Source organism: Oryzias latipes, chromosome 6 (genome assembly GCF_002234675.1).
Source record: "Oryzias latipes chromosome 6, ASM223467v1".
In the NCBI taxonomy this organism is placed as follows: Eukaryota; Metazoa; Chordata; class Actinopteri; order Beloniformes; family Adrianichthyidae; genus Oryzias; species Oryzias latipes.
The window spans coordinates 31,052,842-31,077,356 of NC_019864.2; the positions used below are offsets into that span (position 1 = coordinate 31,052,842).

Consider the following 24,515-nt stretch of genomic DNA (forward strand, 5'->3'; position numbering starts at 1 on the left):
GCTATCCATTTATCCACCAACCAGCTTATCTATCCATCCATCCATCTACCAAGTCTATCCATCCACCAACCAGGCTATCTATCCATCCAACTAGACTTTCCATCCATACATCCATCCACCAACCAGGGTATTTATCCATCCATCCACCAACCAGGGTATCCATCCATCCATCCACCAATCAGGCTATCCATCCATCCATCCATCCACCAACCAGGGTATTTATCCATCCATCCACCAACCAGGGTATCCATCCATCCATCCACCAATCAGGCTATCCATCCATCCATCCATCCACCAACCATCTTATCTATCCATCCATCCACCAACCAGGCTACCCATCCATCCACCCATCCACCAACCAGGCTATCTATCCATCCAACTACCCAGACTTTCCATCCATACATCCATCCACCAACCAGGCCATCCATCCATCTACCCAGGCTATCCATCCATGCATCTACCAACCAGCTTATCTATCCATCCATCCATCTACCCAGGCTATCCATCCATGCATCTACCAACCAGCTTATCTATCCATCCATCCATCAACCAGGCTATCCATCCATCCGTCCATCCACCAACCAGGCTATCCATCCATCCAACCAGGGTATCTATCCATCCATCCATCAACCAGGCTATCCATCCATCCACCAACCAGGCTATCCGTCCATCCGTCCATCCACCAACCAGGCTATCCATTTATCCACCAACCAGCTTATCTATCCATCCATCCATCTACCAAGTCTATCCATCCACCAACCAGGCTATCCATCCATCCATCCATTGGTTAGTCTTTACTAAACAGCATTTTTCTAGTAATTCTATTTTCTAGTAGACTTCAGAAAACGGAAACACGAAGACAAAAAGACGTTTTCTATCAAACCTCATTAAAGGTAAAACTTTTTCTTTTAACACGGGTCATTTCCAAATGTTTATCTATTGTTTACATAAACTAAGCTGTTTTCTGTAACACTACTCCATCCATTCATGTTTCATCTGTCAATAAAACATGGCATATGTATTTTTATTGCATTTTTTATTCATATTTTTTTCAGATTTGAGGTTTGCATAGTAATAATAATAAACTGTATTTGTATAGCACCTTTCAAAATAAAAATCACAAAGTGCTTCACAGTAAAACACAAAATATAAATAAAGAATTATGAAAAAGCAATTTTAAACAGATAGGTTAAATCCACCTACTTGCTTGAGCTTTCATTGGATATTTTCTAACTATTAAAACGTAATTGCTTCATTTAGCATCTGCTTAAAAGCAAAAACAAAATAATTTTTTTGCATACTTGTTCATAAATTCAGGTGTTGAGGTACGATTATGCAGAGAACCAAAAAGCTCTCATCTCAAAGTGGAGAGAAATTCAAACACTAAACTGTGTCTTGGTGAGAAACAAATGTTTGCTTGACCATCAAAAACAAAGTAATAAAGCAGAACTTGTGTTTTTCCAGTCAGAATGATGTCAGTTGGGCCTTCTGGTTCTTTCTGCCCCCCACCCCCTGACTTGTGGTGTTGCTGGTTTCAGTCTCTGGCATAAGTGGGTGTGAGGATAAAACAGTGAGTGAAGGCAGACGAGGGTTATCTACGGCCGTGGCGGCTACGCAAAATGAAATTCCTTCCGTTTATCTTGTTGGAGACCGGCTCTAATGAAGGAATGTGGGATACAGCGGCTCACACCTCCAGCAGACGGTCCGTCAGCCACGCTCTCGCTCCAAAACAAACCATTTGGAACTTTTGCCTAGCAGAAAATCTTTATTAATAAGACATGACGGGTTTTAAACTGAAACATCCTTTAATTTTGGGTCAGAGTGACCCGCAGCAGCGGAGCCTGCTGGCGCCAAGGCGCCGCTGCGTTCAGGCCGATCAGAGCAGAATGTAAATGACCTCTGCCACACTTTCATCAGAAAGCACTTCTTCTTCTCTCGTGCCATCCTGCCCCTCCCATCCTTCTCTCTCTCCCCCCCTGGAGAAAAAGTGGAAAGTCATTAGGCACAAATGGGGTGGAGAGAGCTGTGGGTTGCCATAGCCGCCAGAGTCGGGGCAGAGCGCTGCGCCGCCGAGCTCCTCGCTGCTCAGAAAACAACAGCATGAAGTTGGATGAACATCCTTCAGGATGGGACACGACGTGAGTTTTCCTTCCTGAATGAATGTTGTGTGTCATTGCGTGGTGATCAGGGACGGACACATTCATTTGGGAGATGCTACAAAGTTAACTGAATTTTAAGTGTTTTGAATTATTTCACCAGCCACGCATTCAGAGGAATGAGGAGGTTCTCTGACAGCTCGCTGGACTAAGTGGGGTTCCAGAGAGTCCGAAGACGATGGGCAACGCCATGCGAGGCGCCATCGCCTTCATCCCCTCTGAACGCTGTCAGCGCTTCCTGGTGGGGGACCTGAAGGAGATGCCGCTGGACAGGACTCTGGACCTGAGCGGACGGCAGCTGCGTCGGCTGCCGGCGGCCGCCTGCGTCTTCCATGAGCTGGTGAAGCTCTACCTGAGCGACAACCACCTGAGCAGCTTACCGCTGGAGCTGCAGGGTCTGAGGAAGCTGCAGCTTCTGGCTCTTGACTTCAACTGCCTGGAAGAGTTTCCTCTGGCCATCTGCAGGTTGTCCCAGCTCAACATCCTCTACCTGGGAAACAACCGGCTGCATCAGCTGCCCAGAGAGCTGAAGGAGCTGAAGGAGCTCAACACTCTGTGGCTGGAAACAAACTGCTTCACAGATTTCCCTCAGGTGGTGTGTGAGCTCACCAACCTCAAGACGCTGCACCTTGGCTACAACCTCCTCCGCAGTTTGCCAGAAGAGCTGCGGCGGCTGGAGGAACTGCGGAGCGTTTGGCTGGCGGGGAACCAGCTGACGGAGTTCCCCCCAGTGCTGATGCAGATGCCGTTTCTGGCTGTGATTGACGTGGATCGCAACAAAATTCGCCACTTCCCCAGCCTTTCTCACATGCAAGGGTTGAAACTGGTCATCTACGACCACAACCCGTGCGTCAACGCCCCGGCGGTGGGGGAGGGCGTCAGGAGGGTGGGGCGCTGGGCGGACGGTCCAGATGAGGAGAAGGAGGAAGATGGGGCGAAGGCTGTGAGTGGAGCTCCCCCACCTGAGGAGGTGGAGGTCCGCGCTGAGGATCAGCAGAACCCCTGAGGGGAAGAGAGCGGCCCTCAAACGGGGTCCAGCTGTCATCGCCACAGAGGGGCGTGGCATGGATGGTGATGGAGATGTTTATTAAAGGTGATCGCACAAAACGGAACAGACAAATGTGTAATTCTGATTCCTAGAACGATGTACGCCTTAAAGGAACCTTTCAGTCCCAGCCGTTCCTGTTCATCTGTGTTTTTCATTGCTGTACGTTTGCATGCAGGCCTGGTTTTCCCGTTTTACATTAAAATAGTGGATTTTTTACATTTAGACGACAGAAAAACAACTTTTATCACTACAGCTTGTTACAGAAGCAGCAGCACCAATATTTTAACAAGTGAAAACACAATCATGAAGGTTCTTTTCTGAGCTCGCGTTTTTTTCTGAAGCATAAATTCGTGACTCTGCAGTAAAAATGCATTTTAAACTTGAAAAAAAGAAAAGAAAATGAAGGTAAAACAAACCCCATTTGAGTCCATGTGATGGGTGACGTCAGCCACAGAGTGCCTCATTGAGACAAATGCATAATTTATCTGATAAAACTGCGCTGTGGCTTTGGATAAAGACTGCTAATGGGCCTTAATATCATTGCCATAAGCTTTGGGTTTGAAAGAGAAAATAAAAGCCGGCTGTGGTTTCCCAGAGAACCAGAGAATATTCTGCAGATTCAAAATGGGAAATACTGTACTTTATGAAAGCAGCAAACGGGCTATTTCTATCATAAATGTGACACTTTTAACAAATCATGTTTTCTGTTTTCGTGGAATTTTACAGCAAATAAAGCAGATTATTTTGCACTTTGGAAAAACTCCACAGGTCGGGTTCATTTGCTGTTTCAGCAAACTGATACGATAAATCAACTTTCTAAGTTTATTAAGAGATTTAGAGATACTGGTTATTAATTATTGATTAATAAAAGTTCGTGGAGAAAGAAGTTTGTTTTTCTTGTTAAACTTGATGTCAGTTATTTGCAAACTAAAATTAAAAGTAAATTTCACAAATAAATACAGAAACAGAAGGTAATGCTTGATGCTCATTTTATTTTTCAGTGCATAAATAAAGTCTCTCCAGAGTCTCATCAGGTCGATCCGGATCTTCTGAGCTCTCATGGAGTCCAGAGGAAACATCTGGGAGTTCAACCACCAACCAGCAGCAGCTGCACTTCATTCACTTCTATCCTTTTACAAACTTTTGCTTTTCAAACACACAACACTCACAAATATGAGAAACGATACAGTTTTTACTGAGCACAGTTGACTTCAATTCCTCACCTAAAGCGCTGCCTGCTTGGTTGTCATGGAAACAATATCATTTATATTAGAAAAAACAAGAGCAGGGTGTGTTTCATCTAAACCTGGCAAAGCAACAAACACCTGTTTAGAGGGATGGAGTTTCACTGAGACTGAACAAAAAGTGACAGTTTTACGTCAAAGACTGTTTTAGTGGAGAGTCTGTGGAAATGAGGAGATCTTTTTCTTCAGAGAAAATCCCAAACGAAGCTCCTCTGAGGAGAGGTCGGGGCAAGAACTGACCCTAAAAGTATGACCAGACTTCAGCAGAAGCGTGTCGCCTTTCAGACAAACGCTGAACGTTTCTGCAGATGATCTGATGCCAGCCAGAGTCAAAGACACGGCAGAGCAGGACCATCTGCAGACAAACGTGAGGAGAATCTGTGCAAACGTAACAGAAAAGGTTCATTTCAGGAGTCATTTGGAGGACCTGCGCTGGAGACGTTTCAGCTGCTGGAACCGGCAGACGTGGTTCAGAGGCTCATCCAGGGTCCAGCTCTGTGCCTCAGCTCCATGTCTCCGGGCTGAGCTGCGGGGCGTCCACTCGGACTGTCCGTTTCCGCCGGATCCTCCTCGTCCCGCGGCTCCTCTTCCTCACTTTTTGGACCTTGCGCCTCGGGAACGTCGGTGCCGTTTCCCCGGACGACCGTCAAGGTTTCGATGGCTGCAGGAACGCTGAGATCCTTCAGGGAGTTTTCCTTCTCCATGCGCTTCCGAACCTCCTCCTTCCTCCTCTGGATGCGAGTGTTGTCCCCCATCATGACCTTGACTTTCACCTGGTCGGGAGGCCAGAGCCCCCCCCATATGAACTGCAGGTAGCCCAGCAGAGCGATGGCGCTCAGGAAGGTAAAGTTGGTGGCCACGCCGATCACGGCAGACGTCACCGGGAAGTTGTACATAACGTACCGTATGCCCGTGAAGTAGGCGTGGATGCGCAGGCGAGACGAGTAGATCTGCACCTGCTTGGAATGGACCTCGATGACGGCGCCGATGGCGGGCTGGTAGGCGTTTGACTTGTACTCGGAGAAGAGCTCCACCTCCACGAGCTGCTTCTGCTCAGCCATGCCCGTCAGGAGGAGAGGAGAGAAGAAGAAAGTGCTGAGGGCCTGCAGGAGGGCCGAGCGGTAATGCAGCATCGCTGATCGTCCCACCGAGGACACAATGCCCCCACCCCTGGTGTAGCAAAACATCTTGACCATGAACATGCCCAGCCGTTCGTTCACAGGAGACTCTGGCATCTCCAGCTCCAAGGAGATTCGATACGGTTGACCGTGGGCCATGACCTGCTCTCTGTCGTTCCTCATAAAAGAGATGTTGGCTGTTGGGAAGGAGCAAAGCCCTGGACCACTGCAGTCCGTGGAGTAGTAGAAGTGCACAGGTGTGGAGAAGCTCACCGAGGGCATGTAGGAGTAATAGAAGCTCCCGTAGAGGAAGACGGAGACCCACAGGAGCAGGCAGAGGATGCAGAACAGGATGGCGGCCTGGAAGATGGTCCGCCGAGCTTTCAGGAGAGTCACAGCCGCCACATCCTGCAGCCAATGGAGGAGCGGCCCCACCGCCTGGTGCCCCATGGCTTCAGCAGGCCCGGGACAGGGTGTCCTCCCGCCAACTCCGGTGGACTGCGGCCTCCCCGGGGACTCCGGCTTCAGTTCATACATTAGAAGAGGGGGTCTCCGCTCCCGAACTGACTGAGATGAGAACTGCGAGATCTTCAGCCTCCACGAGAAAACTGCGCAGCTTCACTGCACCCAACAATACCGGAGAGGGGAAAAAACGTGTTCCAAACAAAATGTCTGGCACAAATACATCATTTCTGTGTTTGTTTCGTTCTAAGAGGCTCAAAAACATCCTGTTCGCCGCTCAAACCGCCACAAAACTGCGACCCCGCGACCCGGAAGTTGTTGACAGGGACCGGAAGCGACGCCTCTTCTTTGTGTCGGCTTCGAGCGGCGGTGCGACGATTTAGGAAGCCAACGAGCCGAGGATGGGCAAGAAAGGTCGCCTCGCAGGAGCAGCCGTGGGACGAAGAACGATCCTGCAACTTTCCCCTCCCGGTAACCGCGGTGCGAATGTCGGAGAAAGGGAGGAAGCCCCTTCGGGATCCGATGGTAGCGTTCACAGCACGTTAGCATGCTAGCATTATTAGCCAAGTGCTTAATCCTTCGCTGTTGAACAGCAAAAACCTGTTTTAAACAGTCGCTACTTTATTCATATGTATTAATGACAAATTATATATAAAAAAATGTACCCATGCATTAATGGTGTGTTTGGACGTTGCTTACCTTAAACTATTCTTACCTGGCAGTCAGGTAAGGCCTTTGTGCTAAGCTAAAGGCTAATCGTAATTCGTTTTTTTTTTTTTTTTTTTATTGAAAAAGACAATTGAGGTTAACAGTTTGAGACAATTGTATACAATTATGCAAAGTATGGAAACATCGAAAAAAAATACTGGACATGTACAAACAACAAATGCAGAATATAACAATATTATTTTTTTTCCAATGATACAGAAAAATAAAATAAATACAAGACATAAAAATAAAAAATAAATTAAAAGTAAATTTAAAAAAAGGGGGGGGGGTTACATAGACATTGTAATGATTCTTAGTTTAGGGGGCTATCAAAAAGCTGCAATTTACATATGATACTTTGAAGTTCCATAGACAGTTAGTTTTCCATGAAATTTACAGATGAAAAAAAAGAGCAGAGTTCTTTCTGAAACGTAGAAAAAAAAGGTTTGATTTTAAGGAAACGACATTTATGTATATAGAATTTACCCAAAATAATTACAACATTCAGAATAAGTTCTGAATTCGGTTCTTGTCATCGCGGGGCGCGTCCAGAAGGTTTTTCTCTGCTGTATTAGTTGTTTATGTGGTTAACAGTACTGTTGGGTTTTTCTGCATTTATTTTTGTGTTGGCTTCAGATTTCATATAAAAAGTTAACTTTCTTTGTCTTTCTCCATCTTAAAAGGAAAAGGTAACTGGTGTAAAGGTTTCGCACATTAAAAGTTAACGTAAAGTAAAACTTACTCCTCAGTCTGACCTGAATTCATTTTTTCTGAGATCCTGTAACAATATCAAACACCTTTAAAAACGTAGAGGGGAAAATCTCTCTGAAGAAACTCAGGAGTTATGTAATAAAGTTATGTAGATTGTAAAAAACGATTGAACTTTCTAAATCAGTTGGTTGCACTATTTGAGTGAAGAGGGGACGTGTTCCTCAGACCCTAAGGTCATTCCACCGTTTTCATCTGGAGTTAAGGTCATTGGTTGCTGGAGCCTATCCCATCACCTCCTACATCATAAAGTTGCACAGTCGCGCATTCACTACAAGTGGAAAGAACCCGGTCTGGATTTGAACCACATACCTTTTTGCTGATAGACGCTTGTGCAGCCCGGCTGTGGCTCAGTGAAACGGCCGGCTCTCATAAAATCTGTTCCTTCGTCATCATTTTCTGTGCAGACGAACAGGATGGAGATGGACACAGATTTGGAAGACGAACCAACCCAAACGCTCCAACAGTGAAGGCCACCCGTAGGTTCATGGTCGGGTGGGCGGAGTCTTCCTCATGCAGCGAGGCGGCCTTGTGTGAAATGAGTTGTTTTTGTCCCTGTAGAGGGCCTGACCCTGCTTGGAGCCTATGAGGACAGTGAGGAAGAAGATGCCGGAGATTCTCACCGTTCAGCGGCAAATTCTCAAAACAACCAGCCAGCTGACATTGACAGCACTTTGGCTAATTTCATGGCTGTGAGTATTCTAAGTATTCAGATATTTAAAACACATGTAACCTGTTTTTAAAGAAGACTCTGGGATGTATTTGTTTTTTGCTAGAGTGGCATTTACTTTGAGATGTATTGGTTCAAACTAGACTGTGGTGCCTTTGTGTGAGACTTTCAGTGTTTTTGCTGTTGTTGTCTATTGGTTTTTATTTTCTGTAATTATTTTAGAATCTAACGCAGAAGTCTTTGATTCTTGTGATCCTTAACCCAAGTGTGCAGCTGAATCAGTTATTTACACTTTGTGAAAAATACATTTATCATTTATAAACAACAGTATGTTTTTCATTGAATTTAAAAAACAAAACAAAAAATTAACATGAAAATCAAAATATACAAATTAAAAAAACACTCATGATTGAGACTGAAAGGATTGAAAGCCACGATTTTCCTGCCTTCCGTGTCTGACAGTGGACTCATACTTAAGCATAACGCATTCTCATTCTATGTTGGAACTCTGGGAGTTTCCTAGACGTTTGTTTGACTTGTGCTGGTTTCTGAATCAGCTGTTTATTTGCACAATGAGCAGCCCGTAGAAAACATGTGCAGTGATCTTGTATAACCGTTTGTGAGAAGACCTTCAACGTTCTTGCCACAAAGAAACCAGTTCTGGATTTGAGGTTCGTTATTGTGGCGATGTCCAACCAGAGACACAAGTCCTTGGAGTGTGAAATACTTTTAGTTGTTGACCTTTATGTTCATCTTTAACTTTGAACATTTTTGTAGGAAATTGATGCAATCACCACTCAGCCAAGTTCAGAAGAGGCTGCTGCTCCTCCTGCTTCTGTGCCGCCAAAACCTGAAGCCAAAGTGCAGCCGTCAGCAGATGGAGACGGAAATCACCAGCAGAGTGGAGACTTTGAATACGACACGCAGAACTCGCTGGCTGGAGGTACGATTCACTTTTGCTCTCCGTGTTGTTCTCATTGCTAATTATTGGTCTCATTTGCCTGATAAGGAATCAGCATCCAAAGAGACTTTAGTGACGTGGAGCCTCGTGCACGTCAGAACGGTCTTTCTGTTCTGAAAATGTCATGGAGGTCTTTGGAAGACTTTTTTGGTGGGCAAACATCAAATGAGGGTTTTTTTTGTTTGTTTGTCTCAGTGGGAGTTGAGATGGGAGACTGGCAGGAGGTTTGGGACGAGAACTCTGGCTGCTATTATTACTGGAACACTCTGACCAACGAGGTTTCCTGGGAGCTGCCGCATTATCTGGCTGACCAGGTGCAGAGCCTGGGTCAATATTCCAACAGGTGAGAAGATCTCAGCTCTTTGGACCAACATTAGGAAATGACGCTGTTCTGAAACATCGTTCTGAAATCTTTGTTTTTCTAGTGTCAACGGCAAAGACACAGCGCATGCTGCGTACGTGGCTCCAACAGCCGCCCCCCCAGCTGTGAAAGAGACCAAATCAAAGGCCAGTTTGGTTGAAGTTCACTCAAACTTGAATCTGCTGGTCTGTTCCTGGAGAGCTGCTCCTCTGAGGTGTTTTCTGTCCAACAGGAGGTCATGGAGAGCGTCGTGGCCCTCACAAACGAAGAGGAGGAGCACAAAGGAGTGGCTGCCTCTCTCCTCGCTCCTCTAATCCCGTCGGAAGTGAAAGAAGCTGAAGAGAAGTGGAGGAAAAAACTGCTCAAAGGTTTGGACGAACCAGAAAACAGTTTGGATCCAGACGAAGCTCAGAAGCCGGTAGGATCTCCCTCCACACCCCTCCGGGAGTCAGACTCCACCCCCGCCGCCCAGAAAGATCTCGCCATAAAGAAAACATTGGGAGAAAACGCAGAAGCTGACGATGCGGCTGAGGAGGACACGATGGAGCTGGAACTCGCTCTAGAGAGGAAGAAGGTGGGTCGTAGACGGGTCCGGGTCACAGTAGAACCAGGACTCTCATTTGAGTTTTATTTCTGTTAAACGCACATCAACGCTGACAGCTTAATGAAAAGAGTCAAAGGGAAAATGGAAAAGTTTAAAATTAGTTGAAGAATTTAGAAGAAAATCCAATCAAAGCTGCAATTAGCTGAGTTAAAGTAAATAATACTAAACAATACTAGTTTTTATTCTACAGCAATACACATTAATAAAATGGCTGAAAGACATAAAGGCCTGTTCACACCGGGACGAATTTCGCCGGCGATTTTCGCCGATGTTTAACGCCTCGTGACTAAACAAAGGGCCCCAATGAGAGTGTGCACACCGACGCGAAAAAACGCCAGGCGTTAAAGCGTCAAAAAAAAAAACCGCCTCGGGTTCGTTTTTTTTTTCTCGTCGCGTCGAAATCTACTCGACCAATGAGAACGGCGCTTTTGCTCACGTGTCTGGAGCTTCTGAAGTTACAGTAAAACACAACTTGGGGGCGCTCAAACAAAACTGCCTTGCTGAGCACACATACCAGCGAAGAAGTTAGACGCCAAGTAGCGTCTACACAGCAGCGAAGAAATAATGACGGACATTCTAAAATATCCCCGAACCAAGCACCAGTTGGAGCTACTGATGCTTGAAATATTCATGTTTTCTTTGTTTGATTCTGACAAGCGCGTAAATACTTGCTCTCTTCTTCTGAGTGAAAAGCGACTTTAAGAAGCGTAAAGTTGCGCAGCGCCACCTTGTGTACAGGAGTATTTCGGTTTTACATTAAGCGCCATCTAATGTCAGGGAATGAAATTGCATGTTCACTCGGCTCATCGTCAGCGAAAATCGCCTGGGTGTGAACACAAAAAACGTGGCGAAAAACGCTGGCGAATAACGGCTGGCGAATATTCGTCCCGGTGTGTACGGGCCTTAACAAATGTAATTCTGTGTCACCGTGGATGTTTTTATAACTTGCTGGTCTGTGGTCATGTGATGTTTTTTTAAGGTATATTTCTTCTTTTTTCTGATCTTATCAGGTAAATAATTGTTTTAAAGTTTGAATGTTTTACTGATCAAAGAATACTTTTTAAAGTTAAGCTTCAGACAAAAAAATCTCTGGAAAACAGATTTACTGAACTTAAAGAACAATTACAATTGTTTTCTTAACATGAAAAAAAAAATAGAAAATAATGCATGTAAGAGTTTTTTTTTAATGAAATTTTCTTTTATTGTTGTTATATTTAAAATTAATTCACAAACTGAAAGTTATCTGCTGACATTCTTATCCCATGGACCTTTAAGGATCTGAAGGTTTTCTGTTCATTTTTAAAATAGTTGTCATTTGAAAATCCAACCGTCTAAGCAGGAACCTGAGGGTAAACTATTGAAAATGAATCTAAAGAGGATCTGGATGTGAGCCGTGGATGTTGGTACATTCATACAGCGTGACGAGCATCCCATAATTTCCCCACCTTCTGAGTGAAAACGACTGTTTTTACGGCTCAACCTGAACGGGTTTCTCACCTGCCCCTCAGGCGGAACTGCGGGCGCTGGAGGAGGGCGACGTGAGCGCCGGAGGCTCCAGCCCGTGTTCAGAGGCCAGCCAGGAAGCCGCTGGGTCCCGAGGCGTCCTGCTGAAGAAGAGCCGCTGGAAAAGCGTCTTCCCCGCCGCTGACAGCCCAGACTCCAACAGCAGGAGCTCGGACCTGCCGGACAGCGCCGACACGGGTGAGGATCTGTGCGGGAAAACCTGCTGACACTTCGAAAGCAACTGCTTTCATATTTAGGCCTGTAATAAATGTCAACATCGTGCTTTTTTAGCTCCGCCTACAGTTCTGGAAAGTCTCGTGGAAGAAGAGAAGAAGGAAGCCGACAGCTCCGAGGACAAAACCGCCTCCAAACCTTTAATAAAAGACGAGGTTGAAACGCCTGAGCTGAAGGTGAGCGGTCGCCTGTCGGCTTGACCTGGGGGGGTTTCCAGAAAGCAGGTTATGCTAGCTCCCACGGTAAGTTTGAAGCTAAGGAAGTTGATAACCTCAGCTTTCAGTTCCAAAAAACAGAGGTATGTTTCAGGGTTTGTCAAGTTGCCATAGCAACTGATGCTCTGAACATAACCTGGTCTGGAGCAGGTTTAGTTGAAGGTTAGTTTGTTTTCAGAGAGGTGAAGCAGCATGGCGTGTCCATTTGAAGATGATTTAGTGGATGAAGAAGCTCAGATAATACTTTTTCCACCATGAGAGGATGATAAGACCACATATGGATGTTGGAAAGAGAAACTTTTTACCTTGATCTAACTTAATTATTTGGCTCAGTTAAGAAATCTTTTTTTAGTTAAGTCAGCTTAAAAATAACACGTAGTTTTCAGACAGTTATTTTACTTTCATTCAAAATAATTCAATTAAGTAGTTGTAACTTTGGTGCTGCTGTTAGATCGGCACTGCAAAGGATTGTGGGATACCTTTCCCTTTCGGGACAGATTTAGGTTTTTTAACCAATTGTGTTTAGTTGTTTAGCGGTTTTACTGTGTTTTGTCTAGTTATTTGGCCTGTTATGTTTAATTCTGTCTGCACCATGAGTGAGAGGGAGGGAGAGGATGGTGAGTTTCTATAGCATCACTAGTGTATCAGTATGGAATAAGAACTAAGTTACTGTAAAAGTCATTGTAATGAAGCTATGCTTCATGTTGTAAATCCACACTGTATCATTTATTTTAATTTGATGAAAATGAGAAAATCTGCTGCCTCAAACTTAGACATATGAGAGTTCAAGAAGTACAATAAATTAAGATGAAAAACATTTAATTGAATTGGAGTAAAATGACATTTAGTTGGATAAATATGTAAATTTGAGTTGGATAGATATAAGAAACTAGGTTGAATGAATTTAATTCAATCACTTGTTACCAATAGAAGTAATTCATTTAAGTTGGATAAGTTATATATGCGTCACAATGAAAATAGAAACGAGATAGTAACTTGTGCGTTTATTTTGTTCTTTTTCTCCAAGCAGAAACTCTTTCTTTTGCTGATGATGCAGTCGTGTTACTTTTTTGATGGACGTATAATCTTCATACGCCGTCATTTGAATCTCCGTCTCACTGAAACGCGTTTCCATGGTGACTCCGTAAATCGGCGATCCATTGAGAATGTCTTTATGTACTTCACGTGCACGTGCATTAACCCAGGGTTACCAAGTGGAGCGTAATTACGCTAACTCATATCCGGTCTTTTGGAACCGACATACCCAGAGTAAACAAGTTCTGGCAGATTTCAGCCAGAGTTCAGGCTTAAAGTCAGGCTAGTTTAAACGGGCCTTCTGGAATACCCCCTAAAGCAGTTATTGTTGTTCTGTGTTGATGTTGTGAAAATGCAGTTTCAGATCGGAGAACTGGCCAACACTTTAACCAGCAAGATGGAGTTTCTGGGGATTAACAAGAAAACCATTTCAAACTTTCATCTGCTTTTGCTGCAGACTGAGGTGAGAAGATGATTCTTTTTATAGTCCTCATTAAATATTCAAGCCTTCATTTGCTTTACTCATGTGAATCCATCATGGAGCGGCTCCGCAGACGCTGTCTTAATCACTTTTTTCCTCCTCCTCACTCCTCTTCGTCTCCTTTTGCAGACTCGTATCGCGGACTGGAGGGAGGGCGCTCTCAATGGGGTCTATCTTCGCCGCAGGCTGCAGGAAGCTGCGGAACACATAAAATATTATGAACTTAACGCCACCCCTAAAGGCTGGTCCTGCCACTGGGACAGGTACGCGCTCCTTACCTTTCACATCTGTACCCCCCCTCGCCCCCAAAAGTCTTACGGTGTGACTACAGCCCCCCCAGTGCCGAGGTTGCAGACTTTGTAACATGACTTGGGGAGAAGCGTCACCAGTGCGAGCGGATCAGAAAAACGTACCAGAACCAGACTCCGGGGGGGGTTGTGTTTTTGTTTCTGAGCCGTCCTGCTTCCTGTCGAGCGGCCACAAACGGCGCTCCGTGTCCCGTTAACGCATTCCTCAGCCCCCTGTTGTGTGGGGGGGTGCTTTTAACCGGGCTCGGTAAAGAAAATGAAGGAGGGGTGTATCTTAGAAGGGTTGGATTCGAGGGAGAGCTTTGCCCTTTACAGGACTGCAATTCCCAGAATGCAAAGCAGCAGAGTGATGCCTTGGGAGCAACGAGTGTCAGCCATCAAATAAAAGGTGAAGATGGAGCAATGACGGGAGCCCAGCAGGTCAGACCAACTCTTATTTCATCTGTCTTTCTTATTTTTATTATTGTGATGTAAATGAACTGATGATGATGATGATGATGTGGGAGGAGCTTCCTCCTCGCTGTGTGGGAGGGAGCTGCTTGTCTGAAACAGAACAAACATGGCTGAGAACTACTGTCAGCACCTAGAGATGATTTGTTTTGCTTTAGTTGTTTTTGAGAACAAGGTGGGTTCCCTGTCCACGCCCAGAACCGCACCCGTTGGGCCCTTGTTCTGGACGCTCACAGTTTCTGTGAGGCCACGCCCGCTTCCCCTCTGTCTCCAGGGCAACATGCTCCTCAGCAGGAGTCAGAGACGGCTGCTGAGACTCCCGTCTCCTTCTCTGTTGTTCCTCTTTAGAGAGCACAGGCGGTATTTCTATGTGAGGGACCTGACGGGCGCCTCCCAGTGGGAGTTCCCAACGGAGGAGGACAAGGAAGAGGACGGCGCCCAGACACGGACGCCGGGGGATCCAAAAGCGCCCGAGTCGGCTGCCGTTGCTGCAGGTCTTTGGAGCGACCGTCTGCTCATCGTTTCCTCATTTCTGCCTTTTTAACTTTCCCTCCAAATCTTCCCAGAAGCCCCCGCTTATCCCGCTGCTGATCCTCCGCCGCCTCCTCAGCCCGCCACACCCGCCTTCTGGTCTCTGTCCCAGCCGCCACTGCCCAGCAGTCCCCCCCCACCCTCCTGCTACCCCCCTCCTCCACCCCTCCCCCCAGACTCTCCTCCTCCCCCTCCTCCACCCCCAGACAGCGACGGAGAGATCATGGAGGTGGAGATGGAGATGGACGATGAGAACGACGAGGAGCCTCCAGCGCCCGGAACGGAGGAAGACGGCAGCGGGAGGAGCCTGCTGGCGTCCGGCTCTGTCGGCCTGAAGGTGGGCGGAGCTTCAGCAGGTCACAGTAGCGTGCGTGTTGCTCGGTCGGTGCTTGAACGCGCCTCCTTCCTGTTTCTGACTCAGGACATGGACTCGAGTCCTCTGGGGAGGGGGCAGAAACGTAAAGCTGGACCGATGGGGAAATCCATCACCATCGGCAGCAGCCCCATCCTCTACACACAGCCAGTGGCTAGTGCAGGTAAAAACACCTGAATATTTCTTATTCTACGTGACGGCCTGAGCCGGAAAACTTCTAACCTATTGCTCTGAGATATTTAGGTTCTTCCCTCAGAGTTGAAGTTAGTCCCTCATTTTTGATTTCTTAGCGATTATTCAGACAAAAGCGTCTTTTAAAAGTCGGATCTCAGGAAGACCTGGGCTTCTTCAGGTCTTTCAACCGTCTCAGTGTTGCTTCTGTCTGCAGTGCCTCTGATTTCTGCCACGGCCTACTGGGGCGTGCCCGCTGTTGCTGCACCTCTGCTCCCCTGTGAGCCTCCTCTTCCTCCTGTCCCAGCTTTACCTCCTCAGCCACCACTGCCTCCATCCAACCCCCCCTTTGAACTTCCTGGACCAAAAGCTCCTCCGGTGGAAAAGATCAAGAAACCAAAGAAAGAAAAGGTTAGCCTTAGCTCGCCAAGCGTGTTCTTCTGTCTCTGAACTGGACGTTCATCTGAGCTCTCCGTCTGTCCAGACAAAGAAGAGTAAAACAAAGATGCCTTCGCTGGTGAAGAAGTGGCAGAGCATCCAGAAGGAGTTGGATGAAGAGGAGAAGAGCAGCTCCAGCGATGAAGACAGAGATCTGCTCAATAAGAAGAGCATTGAGGAGTGGAAGCATCAGCAGCTGCTAACGTGAGCGCCACCTGCAGTCCGTCTGACCTTCAACGCTCTCTGCTCCTCTAACTCTAGCTTCTGCTTTCAGGGGGAAAGCGTCAAAGAACGCCAACTTTGAGGCTCTGCCCGAGGACTGGCGGGAACGCGTCAAGAAACGGAAGACCAACATCACGTAACGGAATCGCCGCTCCGTACATTCCCTCCGTGACGCGAGTCGGGACGGTTGGAATGAACCATCATTGTTTTGGTGAAACGGGGGGTTTGGATGTGCTCCTCTGTAGATGTGCCAAAAGTCCCGTTGGCTTTGTTTTACGGTTTTGTACGAACAGACGTGCAGACGGACGCACTCTGCCGCTCTGCAGGCATCTTTCTTTTAGGGAGCCTTTTTACAGACATGTACAGAAATGAAACTTCAGGTGGAAAAGGGAGAAATGTTCTTGAACTTGTATATTTTGTATAAAGTTATTAAAAAATGTCCACAATTTTCCAGCAAATTGTATAATGTTTTTGGGTTGTTTGGCATAAAGTGGCAGTTTCTCCGTAACCGTTTGTACAGCCGAGTCTCTGGAACTTCGGCTGGTCTTCGATCAGTTCGTGCCTCTGGAAGGAGGCGACAACAGCTGCTTCTGTGACCTGAGAAACAACACAAAGGCGTTTCATCGAGGTCGGACTCGGAGAGGATTCTGCTTCTAGTTTCCCTACTTCAGATGACTTTTCCCTTTTTAACAAAAACTCTTGAAAATGTCTGCAACTTGTCCAAAATTCTGCCTCCAGGCCTTAATGAAAAGAATTCCATTGAGTGTACTTGGTCTGCACTAAAGGTGAGGCAGTTTACTTTTTATGTAATATTTATGTGTTGCAAACTTAAAATGTTCCAATTTCATTTAAAGAAGTATTCAGATGGGATACTTACACACCACCCATGGACGGATTACAGAATACTTGCTGTACTTCTACTGCAGTACAGGTATAAACTTGTGTAGAAGAGCCGTTTGGTGCTTTTTAACCGTCTTTCATTTGGGTTTGTCCCGTCAAAGAGGCGACTGCTCTGATTTCCGGTTCCTGTTTATTTTTTTGTTAAGCACTAGTTTATCTTATTTTATTGTTTATTTGTTGACAAAATTAAAATCCCAAAACAAGGCAGTATAGGATTTTACTGATAGAATACCGGAACAAAGTCTAAGCAGTAGATGAAAACAATATAAATATTATAAAGTAGAGTAAAAAGATGAAAAATTAACAAATAATAGAGTACAAAGTAAATAAAACAGACATAAAACCAAACTGATAGAAACAAAAATTATTAAAATAAAAGAAACATTTCATCAATCCAGATATGCTCTAGTTTATCCTATTTAAAAATAAACATTCACTGACTCACTTCCGGTTCAGCGGTGCCGTCTCCAATAGTAACCGGTGTTTCTGGCAGCGGGTTGCTAGGCAACGCAGCGTTCCTAGTCATCAGCGGCCCGTCTTCACGTCTTTGACCCCACAAGAAACAAAAGGTTCCGTCAGAAATGACCGCGGTGAGTCACGAACCGACACCGGAAAAATGACGTTTGTGAGCCGCAGCCGCGGCGGGAAAACGGAGCGGCAAACGGCTGTGATCTTCCAAAACTCTTTGTCTGCACTAATCCGGAGATTAGTCTGTAGGAAATGTAAAGGATCAATACTGACTAAAGTGGAGAATCTGGAAAAGCCAAAGTTAGCTTCAATGCTGTTAAAAACAAAAACAAATAGATAAAAAAATGATGATGAATTTTAATCGAAAGAGGAAAAAAAGACTAAAAAGATCAAACAAAACTTCAGAAGCAGGGTTCTGCTGGTATTTCCGTTACCATTGTTTGTGTGATTCTAACAAAGGCTTTTGGAGTTTGAACCAAATAAACATAAACATATGTTTCAATGTAAATGATTTTCCTGTTAGAGAACCCAAACGTCGGCCTTTCCTGCCTCAGCCGTCAGGAACCTGTTGAAGAGCTACCAGCTGGACGCGTGTGACCCAAATGCAGAGGAAGATGAAGAGAACCTGGAAAAGAGACGACAGCGTACGTTCTTCATCATTGCTAAGGCGTGGCTGCTTGGCTCCTCCCACATCAGTGCACTGTGGGTGAACCGTCAGTGAGGGGTTTGTGTCCTGCTCCACAGTGACCTTAGACCTCCGTCAGAGCCTGCGCTCCCGCCAGCTGGTGGTCCGCTTTGACGGGGGCCGGCCTGTTGTGGGCCTCAGAGCTCCGCTGGACCTGGTGGACCTGTCCACGGTCTCCCAGCCCCGCTGGCCCGTGGAGCGGGAGGTCATCGGCGCCGTCATCGAGCACATAGGTCCCTTCATTCTCAGCAGCAGCCTCTGGAACGCCGGTGGAAGACTTTATAACAAACGGTGTGCTTTTGCAGAGTGGGACCCCCCGGATCCTGAGCCTTTCTACAGGCCCACCGGGCTGGAGGTGAGGCCTGAGGCTGCGGGGGGGCAGGGCCAGCTGGTGTTCTGCAGCGACCTCGGTAAATGTTCCAAAGCTGCAGAGCTGAGCGTGTGAGGAGGTTCTCTTTGGGTTCCCTTCAGGGACCGAGTCGTCTATGAGGTTCTGGCCTCAGGTCTCTGCCTAACCACACCCTGTCAATCTTTTCAGCTACCAAGCATCCCTACTTCAGCGGTTCTGTGGGGGGCAGCAGGGAGCCCGTCAGGAGCCCTGCCCCCTTTGACGACCCCTCAAGCTTTACCCTGGAGTTCGAGTCCCGCTTCGAGAGTGGGAACCTTCTCAAAGCGGTCAGAGTGTGAGTCGCCTTACTGACGGACACGTCTCCACGGCGTTCGTCGTCTCATCGTCCTTTGACTCTCTCGGCCAGGGGTCTCCATGACTACCAGCTGACGCTGCGCCCGGACCTGTACACCAGCAAGCACATGCAGTGGTTCTACTTCAGAGTGAGGAAGATGAGGGCCGGAGCCACGTACCGCTTCACCATCATCAACCTGACGAAGAGCAGGAGTCTGTACTGCCACGGCATGAAGCCGCTGCTGTACTCTGAGAGGGCCGCCGAGGAGAGGGGCGAGGGGTGGCGCCGCACGGGCGCCAACATCCGGTACTTCCAGAACTGCAGTCAGGTCAGAGGTCACTCAGCTCCAGAGGCACAAAACAACATCTGCTGGTACAATAGTTCCAGAACTTTTGGAGGAACGTCTGAAAATGTTCTTCAGAGATGAGAACAGGATTCCTCAGCAGGAGGGGAACGTCTGAAGGATCCGTTCTGTTCCGGGTCTGAAGACCTTTGGACTGAGGAACAGGAACCACGTTCATGCTTCAAACGTTCTCTGTCTGTGTTCAGGATGCCAAAGAGAGCAGCAGCGAGGTCGTGGTCTCCTACTCGCTCACCTGGACGCTCCAGTTCCCCTACGACTCGGACACCTGCTACCTGGCCCACTGCTACCCCTACACCTACTCCCACCTGCAGCGCTACCTGAGGCGGATTCCTCCCGCCGCCGCCTCCTACTGTAAAGTGCGCGTTCTGTGCCACAGCCTTGCCGGGAACGCCGTGCACGTTTTGACCGTCACGTCCGAGTCTGCCAGCAGGCGGGAGGCCGCGCACAAGAGGGCTGTGGTGCTGACGGCCCGCGTGCACCCCGGGGAGACCAACGCGTCCTGGGTGATGGAGGGCCTCCTGGACTTCCTGCTCGGGGACTCGGAGGACGCTCAAGTCCTCAGAGACAACTTTGTTTTCAAGGTGTCGCAGAGAACCGGCTTGTCTGACCCGCTCCTGTGAAAGGCTTTTATTTTGAAAGGCGTTCTCCCTGCAGGTGGTGCCCATGCTGAACCCGGACGGCGTGGTGGTGGGAAACTACCGCTGCTCTCTGGCAGGCAGAGACCTGAACCGGTACTACAGGTCCGTACTCCGAGAGTCCTTCCCAGGTGTGTGGCACACCAAAAACATGGTGGAGAGGTGAGAGTGCACGCTCCTGATCTCCCAGCAGCCCTAGCGCCTCTGCCCCCCTCCCCTAACCCGTGGAAACCAAAGCGTAACTCCGCCCCCAGACTTAGAGCTGAGATGGAGGTGGCTCTGTACTGTGACTTCCACGGACACAACCGTAAAAACAACGCCTTCATGTACGGATGCAGCGGCCGAGGGGACAAACTCCAGGAGAGAGTCTTTCCTCTGATGATGAGTAAGAACGCAGGTTGCCAGGTGAGTTCCAGGTGAGGGCGCCCCCACCTGCTCTCCTGCTGCACGTCTGCGTTTGTCCAGCTTCCGCTTCAGTTCTCTTTCCAGAGCTGCAAATTCCGGGTCCAGAAGAGCAAAGAGGGTACCGGCCGGATCTGCATGTGGAGGCTGGGCATCCAGAACAGCTACACCATGGAGACCTCCTTTGGAGGATCCACTCTGGGTGAGCAGACCTCCTTTGGAGGATCCACTCTGGGTGAGCAGACCTCCTTCAGGAGGCCTCCACGGGTCCAAGAGGAGGCCGTCCTTCGTCCTGTGAAGCTTGTGTTCTCTTCTTCGCTTCAGGTGACAGGAAGGGAACTCACTTCACCACGCGGGACCTGAAGTCTCTGGGCTTTTATTTTTGTGACACTCTGCTGGACTACTGTGACCCAGATCCAGCAAAGGTGATCCACACAGTCTCTATGCACACATGTGGTGATGGTTCTGGTTCTGGTTCAGCAGCGGCGAGGCGTGAACACGTGTAAAACTCTGCAGTCTGGTTCTGGTTTCTGCTCCTTTGACTGAAGCTCGTTTCCTGTTCGACCTCCTCCCAGAACCCAGAACTTTGGTTCTATGGTGTCTTCATCAGAGACTCTGATAGAAACCAGGAGGTTCTTCTGGTTTTTAGGGTCTTTCTAGAGGCAGGAAGGCCTCAGCTGCTCTCTTCAATGAAGAACACGGGTTTCCTGATGGGGGGGTTCCTCAGGGACGCGCTGCAGCTTCTCTCCTCGTTGTGTTTCCAGGTCATCGTCTGCTCCGCAGAAGTAGAAATGCAGCTGAAGAAGAAGGTCAGAAGAAGAAAAAGCAAAGAGGGGTCTACCGGCAGCATCTCTCTGTCTGACCTAGAAACCAAGTACAGCAAAGCCCCTCCCACCATGTCCCACCATGCAGCGGATCAGGTGATCAGCTCGTGCGGTGATCACTTCTCTCTGCTTCCACAGCACCAGCGGATCCAACAGCTCCGACTCAGACGGACCTCCGGTTCATCTGCTGAATCTGACGGAAGCAGCTCCTCCTGAGGGACTCCAGACAGGAAAGGTCGGCTTTCCGTGAAGGACGGACATTTAACCCGCAAACCGCCCTCGTGATGACATCACTGTTCTCACAGCAACCTGTAGGAAGGAAGAACCGCCTGAAGACTCGGAAGGACAGGAACCGTCTGAGGTCCGGTGGAAGGACACGGAACCGCCAGCAGACTCCAGACAGTGTAAGTGTGATCGGATTCAAGCGTCGTCCTGTTTTCTGGGAATGAGACCTCATCCTCTGCAGGGCCCCCATCCTCCCCAGGACCCCCATCCTCCTCACGGTTCCGCGGTCAGAGAGCGATCCAGCAGAACCGGGCCTGATCCTCCTCCTCAGGAGTCCAGGAGACGGCAGGTCTGAACCTGACATGTTTCACTGACATGCAACCGTCCCGAGGTGTCGGCTCTCCTAAGGAGCCTCCTCCTGTCTGCGCAGCTGAGGCGCCTGACCCCCCCTCCCAGCAGAGCGCCCCCCCGACAGAGGAGCAGGCCCGTCCAGGTGAAGACGGGCCGCCCCGGCAGCTCTGCAGAATCTCACGCCACCGAAGCGGCTCGGTGTTTCCAGGTCAGAGGTCAGAGAAGCGCCGGCAGCTGGGACCTCCCCCTGAAGGCCAAAGCCGCCCCCGCCGCGGCGGCGCCGCGCTCTGGTGAGGCCGGATTCAGGGTCTGCACAGAGCGGCGTCCGCCTTCACTGATCCACCCTTTGGTAACCAGGTGACCCGGCGGCAGAGCGGCCGCAGTGGAGATGCTCCACCCAGCTGCTGCACCTGAAGACCTTCCTCCTCCCCCCCCTGCACCCGCGGCGCCCCCACCCATCTTTGGCCTCTGCTGCGGACCACAGGGGACACCGGAAGGATGCTCACCTGTGTGCTTCAGCAGCTGTCCCCCCCATCATGCCCCCCCTCAGGTAGACTTCAGATCAAAGGTGTGCCAGGGGTCTCACGACCCCCCCCTCCCCAGAAGACTGACAGATCTTCTGCCTTCTTCCAGCAGGTTCAGTCGGCATCTTCCTAGAGATGCTCCCCCTCCATCCCTGCTTCCTCCACCCCCCCATAAAGACCACCAAACCCCTCATCGCTCATTTTTACCTGAACATTTTTAACCAGGTGTGTGTGTGTGTGTGTGTGGGGGGGGGTGTAACGTCTTTACCTGCGTCCTCCTGTGATGGACCCCCCCACACACACACACACACCACCAGGGACCCCCTCATAGCCGAACAGGATGGAGGTCTGACTGCTCCTGGCCTGGCCTGGCCTGGCCTGGCCTGGCCTGGTTTGGACCGGCTCACATCAGGAACACAAACCATGACAGGGGAAAAGGCACTTTATTCACTTACAAGAAATACAAAAATAAATATGTAGTCATGTTTCAGAACCAGCAGAACCACAGACGGGTGGGTTTCAGGCCCGGTCCTGATGAGCCGGGCCGTGCTGAGACGCTTCTGTCGTCAGTCAAACTGTCGCAGATGAAACTGGCTTCCTGTGTGTCGGACCATGTCCCGCAGCGCCACAAACCCCGTGAGAGCCTGCAGCAGAACCTGCAGTCAGACACGGCCGCCCCAGAACCTCAGGTGAGCGTGCAGAACCGTACCTGTGTGAGCACGAAACAGCACAGGACCACGTGGACCGCCCGCTCCAGGGGCTGGATGAGCAGAGCCTCGTTGAAGAGCTGGAAGAGGACCAGAGGAAACTGCAGCAGGATGCTCAGCAGCCAGAAGCCCGCCAGCTCCGGAACCTGCCACAGACAGAGCGGTCAGCCGCAGGGCTGCGTTCAAGACCGCCAGTCCATCCGTCGGGTTCATCAAACTGACGGATGGACTTCCCGGAGAGGAACTTTTAGTCTCTCAGAGACAAAAACTGTTATTTAAACAACAATTTATCATTTAGCAATACAAGCCCCTCCCTGGTTCCTTTAAACCAGCAGAAATTCAGCCTGGCTGCTGCTGTGCACAAACGTCCCACCTTCTCCTGAAGGTTCCCAGCGTAACCCAGGTAAAGTCTGATGACCTCGATCAGCGTCATCAGCAGGAGAACAGTCACCAGGATGAACTTGTAATAGTCCGGTAAGGCAGGATACTGAAACCAGACACAAAACGCTGATTTCCTGACAACATTGAACCGTTCATTTCAAACCAACACTGTAAAAAATGAGAAAACACTGAAAAACATTTTGTTGGTGTGTCTCTCAGCCATGATGTGTTTTTTCTACTAAAACATCCCCATCACCCCGTGAGATGCTTTCAAAGTCCTTCCGCTTCCTTGGAGTCTCACCTTCAGCTGAAGCATGACAGTTTCGCAGATCCACCACCAGGGGAAGAAGCACACGTTGAAGTACAGGGACAGCTGGAGCTGCAGGCTGGACTGAACCCGCCGGTCTGTGGACAGCAGGACCAAACGTTGAGCTCACACTTGTCCCTAAAAACCCCAGAGCTGGTGGGAGGCCAGAGCTTCGCCTGCAGTGACGCTCCTGTGCTAACATCACGGCTAACGGAGGCAGCGTTTTCAGTTACCGTGAGGGAAAGACGTCCCGGTGCCTTTGGGAAACTCCTCAGTGCGGCTCCGGTCAAAAAGGACGTTACGGGAGAAATCCTCCAAACGTTTCCTAACGGCGTCAGGAAGCTCCATGCTGCGAGGAACGTCCCGCTGAAAGCAACACGCCGCATACAGAGGAGCTGCCGATTCCGACGCTCTGAAACGCAACGTGGGTTACCATAGATACCAGGGGTCTGGGTCTCGCGCTCTGACGTGCTCTCGTCTACTGTCGCCACTAAGCAGCACAAGATCTCGCGATAAATATGAAAGTTTTTCAGGACGCATCCAAACACAGAATGTTTTCGTTTAAAATCAGAAACTGTACGGAGCCCCCCCTGATGCCAGGGATTGAAAAATAAATAAACTGCAACAAAGTCCAAGAATCAAACACAATACAAATACATCAAAAAAGATACAAACAAGGACAAAGAAAGAAGTGGAAAGCAAAAAGAAGCCGTTTATAAACATCTATATAGAAATAATTTAAGAATTTCTTTACACGCTTTAAAGGGGTGTATAAACTAGTTTAAAGTCATTTAAAAAGGGAAAAATGGCCTAATTTTCATAAAACAACAGCTAAAAATAAAAAGTTACTAAAATGATCAAATTTTGTTGTTCGCCTTTCAGCACATCCTGTCACAGGTCGCCACAGTGAATTAAATCAAATTTTACGTTATTATAGGTAAATAAAGATTTTTTTTGAAAGCCAATCCTAAAAATATAAAATTCTGGCTAAAAAAGGA

The 24,515-nt window shown here is 48.4% G+C and overlaps 5 protein-coding genes across 11 annotated transcripts; 3 read left to right on the forward strand and 2 right to left on the reverse strand.

The window, feature by feature from the left end:
- The first annotated feature begins 1,261 nt into the window (after positions 1 to 1,261).
- Positions 1,262 to 3,964, forward strand: lrrc10 (leucine rich repeat containing 10). The gene is made up of 2 exons (XM_011476533.2): positions 1,262 to 2,138; positions 2,260 to 3,964. Exon 2 carries the CDS (start codon positions 2,335 to 2,337, stop codon positions 3,160 to 3,162), a length of 828 nt encoding a protein of 275 aa, XP_011474835.1. The 5' UTR covers positions 1,262 to 2,138; positions 2,260 to 2,334; the 3' UTR covers positions 3,163 to 3,964.
- Positions 3,965 to 4,176: 212 nt separating this feature from the next.
- Positions 4,177 to 6,334, reverse strand: LOC101166126 (seipin-like). The gene has a single exon (XM_004070210.4). It carries the CDS (start codon positions 6,101 to 6,103, stop codon positions 4,919 to 4,921), a length of 1,185 nt encoding a protein of 394 aa, XP_004070258.1. The 5' UTR covers positions 6,104 to 6,334; the 3' UTR covers positions 4,177 to 4,918.
- A 1-nt stretch (position 6,335) lies between these two features.
- Positions 6,336 to 16,519, forward strand: fnbp4 (formin binding protein 4). 3 transcript variants are annotated; one of them, XM_023956133.1, is made up of 17 exons: positions 6,336 to 6,553; positions 7,912 to 7,983; positions 8,066 to 8,196; positions 8,952 to 9,117; positions 9,331 to 9,478; positions 9,561 to 9,642; positions 9,729 to 10,070; positions 11,609 to 11,801; positions 11,895 to 12,013; positions 13,446 to 13,550; positions 13,698 to 13,831; positions 14,675 to 14,820; positions 14,893 to 15,194; positions 15,279 to 15,393; positions 15,640 to 15,812; positions 15,886 to 16,043; positions 16,114 to 16,514. In XM_023956133.1, exons 1-17 carry the CDS (start codon positions 6,430 to 6,432, stop codon positions 16,199 to 16,201), a joined length of 2,598 nt encoding a protein of 865 aa, XP_023811901.1. In that variant the 5' UTR covers positions 6,336 to 6,429; the 3' UTR covers positions 16,202 to 16,514. The 3 variants fall into 3 exon arrangements, with proteins under 3 accessions (XP_023811901.1, XP_023811900.1, XP_023811902.1); XM_023956132.1 differs by having other exon boundaries at positions 6,339 to 6,553; positions 15,619 to 15,812; positions 16,114 to 16,519; XM_023956134.1 differs by having other exon boundaries at positions 6,339 to 6,499; positions 15,619 to 15,812; positions 16,114 to 16,519.
- A 103-nt stretch (positions 16,520 to 16,622) lies between these two features.
- On the forward strand, positions 16,623 to 22,615 carry LOC101166623 (cytosolic carboxypeptidase 2). Of its 5 annotated transcripts, none has more exons than XM_023956129.1 (18): positions 16,623 to 17,551; positions 17,953 to 18,073; positions 18,174 to 18,347; positions 18,420 to 18,524; positions 18,653 to 18,797; positions 18,870 to 19,125; positions 19,347 to 19,742; positions 19,816 to 19,958; positions 20,051 to 20,201; positions 20,286 to 20,433; positions 20,523 to 20,623; positions 20,963 to 21,072; positions 21,161 to 21,257; positions 21,328 to 21,426; positions 21,489 to 21,596; positions 21,678 to 21,888; positions 21,956 to 22,148; positions 22,232 to 22,615. In XM_023956129.1, the coding sequence occupies exons 1-18, from the start codon at positions 17,543 to 17,545 to the stop codon at positions 22,341 to 22,343; spliced, it is 2,679 nt and encodes an 892-aa protein (XP_023811897.1). In that variant the 5' UTR covers positions 16,623 to 17,542; the 3' UTR covers positions 22,344 to 22,615. The 5 variants fall into 5 exon arrangements, with proteins under 5 accessions (XP_023811897.1, XP_020559964.2, XP_023811895.1 ...); XM_020704305.2 differs by having other exon boundaries at positions 17,281 to 17,551; positions 20,274 to 20,433; positions 22,235 to 22,615; XM_023956127.1 differs by having other exon boundaries at positions 17,282 to 17,551; positions 20,274 to 20,433.
- Positions 22,547 to 24,136, reverse strand: LOC105354285 (transmembrane protein 17B). Its single transcript, XM_011476534.3, has 5 exons — positions 23,751 to 24,136; positions 23,512 to 23,615; positions 23,203 to 23,316; positions 22,832 to 22,975; positions 22,547 to 22,766 (listed from the first exon to the last, which is right to left on the reverse strand). The coding sequence occupies exons 1-5, from the start codon at positions 23,863 to 23,865 to the stop codon at positions 22,689 to 22,691; spliced, it is 555 nt and encodes a 184-aa protein (XP_011474836.1). The 5' UTR covers positions 23,866 to 24,136; the 3' UTR covers positions 22,547 to 22,688.
- Positions 24,137 to 24,515: the final 379 nt, after the last annotated feature.